The sequence below is a fragment of the Brassica napus genome, chromosome A9, assembly GCF_020379485.1.
Source record: "Brassica napus cultivar Da-Ae chromosome A9, Da-Ae, whole genome shotgun sequence".
In the NCBI taxonomy this organism is placed as follows: Eukaryota; Viridiplantae; Streptophyta; class Magnoliopsida; order Brassicales; family Brassicaceae; genus Brassica; species Brassica napus.
The window spans coordinates 25741985-25752075 of record NC_063442.1 but is presented as its reverse complement, the minus strand read 5'-3'; the positions used below and the strand labels follow the sequence as shown (position 1 = coordinate 25752075).

At 35.2% G+C, this 10091-nt stretch overlaps 1 protein-coding gene across 1 annotated transcript; it reads left to right on the top strand.

The window, feature by feature from the left end:
* The first annotated feature begins 7425 nt into the window (after positions 1-7425).
* LOC106435133 (bZIP transcription factor 28-like) lies at positions 7426-9980 on the top strand. Its single transcript, XM_013875987.3, has 2 exons — positions 7426-8834; positions 8912-9980. The coding sequence occupies exons 1-2, from the start codon at positions 7502-7504 to the stop codon at positions 9364-9366; spliced, it is 1788 nt and encodes a 595-aa protein (XP_013731441.2). The 5' UTR covers positions 7426-7501; the 3' UTR covers positions 9367-9980.
* Positions 9981-10091: the final 111 nt, after the last annotated feature.

The following is a 10091-nucleotide window of genomic DNA, read 5'->3' as shown; positions in this document are numbered from 1 at the left end:
AGAAACTAATCTAGTGGCAGACAAACTTGCACGAGGTGCTCGGAGTTCCACTTCAGCTGTGTTCTATGTTGATTCCATCCCACCGGTTTGGCTTTCCGAACCGGTAGGACCTTTATCATAGTTTAGTACTATTGTTGTCCCAGAAAAAAAAAGATTCCACAGCGAGATGCATATTTGTTTAATCTGAATTTGGCAAGTACTTAAGGTATGCATGAACTAGATGGTGGGTATTTGAAAAACGTCTTATTAAAGATCAAGAGAACAATTACAAAGAAGATGGTAAGATCTTATGGAATCTAGATTAAATCAGCGAGAACAGAGATAAAATGTAAACCCTAATTCTTGTGCTGATTTATGAGTGTTTCTGAATAGCCTCCTTCATCCCCGCTCCTCTCCTTTTATACTTGACGTCCTCTCTACTATTTTTCGAATTCGGCAAGAACCCTAGCCAACTATGCTCAAATGGGTCAAGCTCAGCTCAAACGGGCGGACTCATTTTATTTGACTTTATTTGACTGGTCTTAATTGAAGGATGTAATCCATCTTCAAAAATTAACCCCCCCCCCCCCCCCACCCTAATTCTTGTGCTGATTTATGAGTGTTTCTGAATGGCCTCCTTCATCCCCGCTCCTCTCCTTTTATACTCGACGTCCTCTCTACTATTTCTCGAAGTCGGCAAGAACCCTAGCCAACTATGCTCAAATGGGCCAAGCTCAGCTCAAACGGGCGGACTCTTTTTATTTGACTTTATTTGACTGGTCCTAATTGAGGGATGTAATCCATCTTCAAAAATTAACCCCCCCCCCTCCCCCTAATTCTTGTGCTGATTTATGAGTGTTGTTTCTGAATAGCCTCCTTCATCCCCGCTCCTCTTCTTTTATACTTGACGTCCTCTCTACTATTTCTCGAAATCGGCAAAAACCCTAGCCAACTATGCTCAAATGGGCCGAGCTCAGCTCAAACGGGCGGACTTTTTTTATTTGACTGGTCCTGACTGAGGGATGTAATCCATCATCAACAATTAACCCCCCCCCCTCCCCCTAATTCTTGTGCTGATTTATGAGTGTTGTTTCTGAATAGCCTCCTTCATCCCCGCTCCTCTTCTTTTATACTTGACGTCCTCTCTACTATTTCTCGAAATCGGCAAGAACCCTAGCCAACTATGCTCAAATGGGCCGAGCTCAGCTCAAACGGGCGGACTTTTTTTATTTGACTGGTCCTGACTGAGGGATGTAATCCATCATCAACAATTAACCCCCCCCCCAACTTTATTGTGTGAGGCAGAGCCGATCTTGGCGAATCAATAAAAATTGGTGTCCAAAGGATGAAAGAGTCCGGAATTTGTTTCCTAGCTAAGATTCCAGTCAGTATACTGTAGTGATTTTTTGGACAGTGGATAATTTGTTAATACTTATATTAAATATATATTAGCAAAACTAGAAGGAGAAGATTAGTGAACTCTAGCAACACAATTATGTAACGTGAATCAAGAGAGTAATTTCAGTTCAAAAGAAAGGTTGTTTAATTTCCTTCTTATTCTCTCTTTTTTTTTTTTTTTGCATTCTATTTATTGTCATCATTTCAACTCTGTTAAACTCAAACCCATATTGCCAATTTAAGAAGACAAAAAAAGAGTATAAAAATACGTCACTTGAGATTCTCATCTTTTAAAAAACCTTTTCTTTTTGTTGCTCTATTTATACTTCAAATTCTTCATGTTCCTGCAGATTCTGAAAGAACTGGAGTCAATTATGTAATGGACCATGCAGCCGCAAGATGAAACCAGGCGGTTGGATTGCATTGAAGAGTAAGGATTAACCACGGGAGCTATTATAAGAGATATATGTAAATACTGAATTTATTTATATGTTTGCACCAATTTAATTATATAAATAATAGTTACTGAATTTATAATTATTCAATATATATTAGTTATTTCATAATATGTTAGAAACATATAATATATGAAATAATTGTTATATATAATGTTTATCCCGCGCAAGGCGCGGGTCTTAAACTAGTAAGAAAGTATTCTACAATTTTCATATTCAATACATGTAATTATATGATTCTGTGAGATGAAAGCTAAAGTTGTGGCTCTCACTGATTGCTTCAATTTGCCCTGCAGCGTTTGGAAACACAATGTTCAAGAATGAGGTTCGTTATATATTATGTGACCAATTAAAAGAGAGAGAGAGAGAGCTACTCATGTTTGGTGATTTTGCTTATTTCAGTATGCAAATACACCGTTCATTTTGCAACAATTACAGTTGTATACCAAAGAAAACGACGGTAACCCTCCTATATACATCGTAGAGAATATTTTCTCACTTTAGATCAGTTCGGTTCATGGCTGTTGCTCTATTACCGATGAATGATTCTTCTCCTACAGGTGAGACGACTCCACAAAGCTCATCACTTGAGAACACGACGAGGTTTAAGTATCTGAGCTCACACATTGAAGCAATGCTTCATTCACTCAGGTAACTTCCACAGTAGCAAGGACTCTTAAGATTCAATATCCCACAGCAGGAAGGATTCAAACATAAAAGGGTATTCTCAGTGGTCGTTGATGGATTTTGTGAGCTGTTTAGAGGGTATGACATGAGATGGATTATATTATGTGGACTTCAAGGATCCTTATCTTAAGTGGTACCCTAAACTCTGCTCGGGGAGAATATTTCACAACAAAATTAGAATTTTAAAAGGGTATTATGTGCATGCTTCAACTCTCTGTCATTGAATGTCAACTATGATTATACTGTATGTTTAAAATAACCCCTAAGCTACAGTGGACATGTATCTTGCGTCTGAAGCAACATTTACATCTCAAAACCTAAATGTGTCTGAATCAGCATTTATGTCATTGTGATTAATTAGTTGATATGTTATGCTAAAAATCTTATGCCTTTCAGTCACTACAATTTTCAGATGATGGAAACGAATCTTTTAACCTAGCTTAGTTACGGTTGACAAAGAAAAGAAACAAAATTAAAATACCAAATCTAACAATAAGCTATCTGAATAGAAACGTTCAAAACAATAATATAAGCCAGATGAAAAATCATAACACACTATGTTTTCACTTTACTTCGAACATTATAGCTAGGGATTTTTTGAACCTCTTAATTATATATAATAAGATAAATATATTCTTCTTCATTGTCTAAAGAAGAGAGAACATGTTTTTTTACGTCTAATGTATAAATCGTTTTGCACAATCTCGGGTATCGGATAGAACAGTCTAGGTTTGGGCATTTCGAGTATCGGTTTGGCCTGGTTCAGATATTTTGGGTATCGGATAGTTTGGATAGGAGGCTAGAGGATCCATTTACTATCTGACTATTTTTCGGTTCACGTTCGATTCGGCTAGGATAGTAAAATTAGGAACCGAAAAAAACCCAGAAAAATTAGTTCTCATTCGGTTCCAGTTTTAGTTAGGTTATTTCGGATAGTTCGGGTAATTCATGTTAAATATCAAGTATTTTTGATAAAATATCAAATAATTAGAATGACTCAAATAAAGTTTTTAAACATTTCAGATTGCTTTAAATATTTTGGATTAAAATATCCGGATACTTTTCGGTAGTTTGGATACTTGATAATAATTTAGTTTTTCAAATATTTTTAGATATTTTAACAGATTTTTAAATTATAAATATATATTTAGTTATCTTATGGTACCATTAAAATTATAAATTAATTATTTATATGTATATACATTTTATATATGTGCCAACCAACAATTATTTCAAAAATATAGGATAAATTCGGGTATTTGAGGGTTGCGATCCGGTTCCAGTTTCAGGTATTTCGATTAGATTATGATTAAGTTTTTCGGTTCCGTTTTCTTTTTTGCCCAGACCTACCTCTAGCCATTACATAAGCATATCTATAACTGATTCACCTCTTCACTTGCTACCATGTTTCTTCCGATTCTGAAATTGTTAGAGCAGAGGCTGAATCAACAACTTTTTCTTTTTCTTTTTGATGATCTTAGTATTCGGATGCCCTCGAGAGAAACCCTACTACTGCCTAAAAACTGTTCCCCCGGAGCTTAGCCGGGGAACCCGCCGAAGGCATCCAGGAGACTGGTGATCACCCTATTTTAATCCATCAACAACTTTTTCTTGCTCAAACATATTCAATAATATTCAATTTATCAAAGGCTATTGGTCGAATTTACAGAAGGTATGTGGAGTTTATCAACATAAGGAGAAAAATAAATTACGCCAAACCATTTTTTTGTTTCCTAATACATAACATTATTTAAAATAACATGTTGGACATATTTATTTAAATTTATTATACAAAAAACTCATATTTTAGAACAAAACAGTGAAAAACAACAACGAAAACTATGAGAATCTGAAATGTATATCGGAGTAAAACATCTTAAATACAAATTGAATAAAACATATAATATTTAAAAGAAAGTAAAGTACAATAAATTTATAACACATACTCGGTGCGTAAAGAATTATAATTTAAAAATTTCCAATTATAATATTTAATTCTATCATTGTTGATATTATATTCCGTTTTCATTATAGTATATCATATACTGAAAATAAATAAAAAATGAATAAATGGAGAAATTTTAATAATTTTTTTGAAAATGAAAAAATATTTTAACCATAAATCAACTAAGCTAAGATATATTTATACTATTGTGAATGTACAATTTGATATTAGAAACAACTAATTTTGAAAAATAATATTTTAAATACTTTTATAATTTATTTTACACTTATAAAGTCACAATATATATATATATATATATATAAATAAAATTATATAATATTAAACTGCATTAAACTTTCTGGAAGCTAAATTAAAATATTGTAAAAATTATGTCAGAGACAATCCCTATATATTTAATTGCTAGGCAAGTTTAAATTGAATATTATACAATACTGCTCCTTATGTTTCAAAAGGATATATGTTTTAGTTTTTCACACACATTAATAAAATAAATTAAATTCAATATTAATTACAATTTTTTTTGTAATTCTATATTTTTCATAATTTAAAAAAGTGTGAAGAAGAGGAGTAGGAGAAGAACATATTATACTATACTTTAATGTGCCATTAAAAATAATATATAAAACAATATTTGTTTTAATAAATAAAAATATTCAAAAGTAATTAATAGACATTTAATAAGAAACGACGAGTAATCAACCAATTACTATTTTGTCCTAACAAATATGTCAAAATTTTATACGAAAAAAATGAGACCAGTATAAGAAAGTTAACATTTCAAAATGATAAATAAAAAATTATAAAAATTATATTAAAATGAGCTAAATATTATATTAATAAAATTTATAATATTTTTTATATCCTTCTAATTCATCTTACTTTACAAATTCTTAAATTTGATTTACTAAATTCCATTTTACACAATCAAACATATTAAAATTGTTTCAGATATTTTCCAGAATTCAAAAAAAATATTTTACATTGATAACATAATCTATAATATTATTTTAAGTGCATTATTTGAGAATTATTTTCTTTCGATTCATTTATTTATGATATACTTTATATCTTTTTCAATTAACAGGATGTAAACTGCTGGAAAAAAATACAAAAATCTACAAATTAGTTATACAAAATTTTAAAATATTATGTAATATAAAATGAAATAATTCACATACACATAAAATGATAATTTTAAAAATCAATAAACCGCGCGTAATCTCTAGTATATATAATCAGACTATTAAAAAAGAAGCCTACATCATATATCTATATTGTGAGATAACAAACTAAGTCGCACATTGGAGAATTAGACAAAGAGTGTCTAATATATAAAGAGATGTCCAATTCTAATAGTACGATGCCTTTTGGGCTGAAAACCAAAAGTAAATTCATGCAGTCTCTTAGACCCAAAGTAAACAATATCGTACTAATCAGAGAATATAGAGTTGGAGAATGACAATTCCAACATATATATATTTCAAAAAATCACATAGGACAAGATCATAATCACATGTATACGTACATCCAATTCATTTATCACAATGTAAACTTTCAAAATATTAATTTGATGACTGGTGGACACGTTAAGCTATCAAGAGATTAGTTAAGGCATTGATGACAAATGAAACAGTCATGATGTGCGTTACTATGTTGTTTTTTTACTTAATTATATTGTCTAAAGCTAGCTTAAAAGTAAATCAATAACATCAAATCTTTGTATTATAGCATTACTTACTGCTATAAGATTTCATCGTCTTTAGCTTTTGATAATGATCATAATTGGATTAGCCACGTTGCTGACGTTTGTAATTATTTGGATTGGGCCACTTCCGCTTGTGACAAAGTGATTCACGTGGCTCGCCTGGTTAGATCGGTTGCCGAAAGTTGAGATACCATATAAATCTTGTGCCTGGAATCCTTTGGTGCATGTATGACACTCAAACCGGGCCTCGTGGTCTGGTGGTAAAGGAACCTCGGCTGAGGTGCCCGCCATCACGACTTCGAACCCCGGCCACAGCGGATTTAACATCCCTTCCGCTGGGGCGCTGGACCCCCTACGGGGGGATAGTTGGGACTGTGGCTGCCCAGATACCAGAGTTATCAAAAAAAAAAAAAAAAAAAAAAAAAAAAAAAAAAAAAAAAAAAAAAAAAAAAAAAAAAAAAAAAAAAAAAAAAAAAAAAAAAAAAAAAAAAAATGTATGACACTCAAAAGGAGTTCATGCATGCCATCTCAAAGATTCTTCATACGAACAATACGTAAAGAAAAAAAAAGTCTTTCGGCAGGAATGGATCTGTTTTTAGGAGATTCTTCTCTAGTCGATTTCACGTTTCTAACGACTATTAATTAGTTGGTTCCTGAAAATGTAAAATACTCCACCTATTTAGCTCCGTTATATGTTTTTTTTTTCTGAAACTTCCGTTATATGTATATTTGTTAATTGTTATATTAAATTTTACCTTTTGAATTTCATTCATAATACAACACCGATAGTGTAACAATATTTATATATCAAATATTTGATAGCTGAACTAAAATACTTTTTTTTTGTGGTAAAACTAAAATATATAATAAACTAAAATACTTATATATAACGATCTAGCTACAAGCCAACAAGGCAATAATTAATTAATAAAAATGATTTTATTAACAAATAATGGTTTTCATTTTTTAAGATCTGGAACAAAAATATAATAAACTTTATAAATCATTTATTTTATATTCGGAAAATTAAATATATGAAATTGTTTCGATGCTCAAATAAAGAAATCCAACAAAAATATTCCACACACGTGTACAACCAAACTCGTGAACTCCGTCTTCGGTGACACGCAATATCCTTTACCCCGTCTGTTAAGTTTTTTTTTTTTTTGTCACTGTTACCCCGTCTGTTAAGTAAACTGGTCAACGTCATCTTCTTCTTCCCAAAATAAAACGTGTGGAATAATCCAGAAGAGAAACAAAGAAGCCAGAAGAAAAAGAGAAAGAAAAAAAAAATTCAACCAACCAACGGTGATGACGGAGTCCACATTCTCTATCGCTAACCCACCGGATCTGAACCCTAATACGCTGCCCGATCCCGAGATGATCTCAGTCCCGCCGCTAGATCCTCTCTTCCTCTCTGCTTCCGATCCAATTTCCGATCTAAGCTTCCTCCTCGACGACGAGAATGGAGACTTGGCGGATTTGGATTTCTCGTTCGACGATTCCGTTGATTTCTTCGATTTCGACCTCGACGCGGATCTCCCGGTGGCAATCACAGAATCGATCGCGACCCATGCGGATATGGATTCACCGGAGATAAAGATCGTCGATAGAGGTTTAGAAGATCGATCTGACTCTGTTCATTCACAGGTCTCGTCGCAAGGCTCGAAGAGCAAGAGGAAGAAGGGAAACTCTGGAGGAGAATACAGGAGCTTCAAGTACCAAAAGTCTGATGAGAAATCAGCTTCTCCTGTGGAGGAGGACGATGAGAAGAAGAAGGCGAGGCTGATTAGGAACCGCGAGAGCGCTCAGCTTTCGAGATTAAGGAAGAAGCAATACGTTGAGGAGCTTCAAGGGAAAGTCAAGAGTATGAACTCCACCATTGCTGAATTGAACGGGAAGATCTCGTATGTGATGGCTGAGAATGCAGCGCTAAGGCAGCAGATGATGGCTGCTTCTGGTGCTCCTATGAATCCTTACATGGCTCCACCGCCTTTACCTTATCAGTGGATGCCGTATCCTTATGGATCACAGATTCCATTGGTTCCTAAATTGCCTCTCCCGAGTTGTAGTAGACCCAAGAAGGGAGAGGGGAGAAGCAAGCGCAAGAAGGTTGCTAGTATTAGTTTTATTGGGATTCTCTTCTTTATGTTCTTGTTTGGTATGTTGGTTCCGTTTATGAATGTTGACAATGGAGGAGATCGTGGTTTGGCTAAGTATGAGGGTCGTAGGTATTATGATGAGCATAGAGGGAAGGTTCTTATGGTTGGTGATGGGTCTGATGTTAGAAGAGAAAGTGTCTGTTCTAGTAGAGATAGTTGTGGGGGAGTAGAAGGACGACTGAGTAATGCCAGTGAGCCTCTCTTTGCTTTTCTCTACGTTCCAAGGAACGATGGGCTTGTGAAGATCGACGGGGACTTGATCATTCATTCTGTTTTGGCTAGCGAGAAAGCTAAGAAGAATGTGTCTGAGACGATAAAAAGCGAAGAACCTTATTTGACGGTTCCTGGTGCCCTGTCTTCTGCATTAGCTGTCCCTGATGTGAGAGGAAATGGAGCAATGCTTCCACATTCTTCCAAGGCTCTCTCTTCTGGTTCGCCTGATGGGAAGAGACTTCATCAGTGGTTTCATGAAGGCGGCGCAGGTAACTTTCGCGCTCTTCTTGTGGTTTTACTAAGTGGAATGATATTAGAGCTAACCCTTTTACTGCATCTATTGTAGGGACACTAATGGATTATAGCATGTGCACCGAGGTCTTCCAGTTCGATATTTCTCCAGGTGCTATAGTCCCATCATCAGTCTCCAACATTACAAGGGAGCATCTCCAAAATGTCACCACCACCCGACACAAGAGAATGAAGAACAGGAGGATTCTCGAGGGGCTTCCGGTTTCACGTTTGGCATCTGAGCTTAACATCACGGAAGCCCAGGCGAGCAAAGACGCCCAAAACAAGAGCTTTCATGGGAAAGATAATACCAAACCCACATCCTCGTCAATGGTTGTCTCAGTGTTGCTTGATCCAAGAGAGGTCGTTGACTCTGAAACCGATAGAGTCATGCCCTCAAACCCGAAATCACTTTCCCGGATCTTCGTGGTGGTGCTTCTAGACAGTGTCAAGTACGTTACCTACTCATGCGTTCTTCCCCGGTCAGGTCTCCATCTTGTGGCTACCTGAATCCGACATAATCTCAGCGCTTCTCGATCAAAGACCCGACTGATCTGCAGTATTTTCTTGGCATTGAAGCAACTCGTACAACGACTCGTCTTCATCTAATGCAACGGAAATATATTACAGATCTCCTACACAGAACCAACTTGTCTGAAGCTAAACCTGTAACCACGCCTCTACCCACCTCGCCAAAACTGACGCTGCATGGCGGAACTCTTCTTGGTGATGGAACTGAATACAGGTCTGTGGTTGGAAGTCTCCAATATCTTACTTTCACAAGACCAGATATCTCTTTTGTTACTCGTCTCTCACAGTTCATGCACAAGCCCACCATAGATCATTGGAACGCAGCCAAAAGAATCCTCCGCTACCTTGCTGGCACAAGCTCACATGGCATCTTCATACACAAGAACTCCAGCTTCTCCCTACATGGCACCTTATAGAAGATTATTGTTTAAGCGGGGGCCCCTAGGCCAATGTTTTTTTAACCCCTAGACAGATTTTTTGATAAATTGGTTTGAAAAAATCGTTCTGTTCACGCCTAGACTTTTTTTATAACACCCGTGATTTGTTTCGTTTCTTACGGATATTGCATATTAGTATTTGGTTTGCTTCGTAAAGTTACGGATATCCAGAGTTTTCAGTTCAATCGAAACAAATAACGAATCAAATAAATATTTTGCCCAATCCTATTATAATGGTAGGTGTTTACACAGTTCCTAAATATTCAG

Bases quoted from the DNA above. Each gene is read 5' to 3' on its own strand.
- LOC106435133 (XM_013875987.3), top strand. From the start codon at position 7,502: ATGACGGAGTCCACATTCTCTATCGCTAACCCACCGGATCTGAACCCT. The intron at 8,835-8,911 runs GTAACTTTCGCG...CATCTATTGTAG, and splicing joins GTTTCATGAAGGCGGCGCAG to GGACACTAATGGATTATAGC.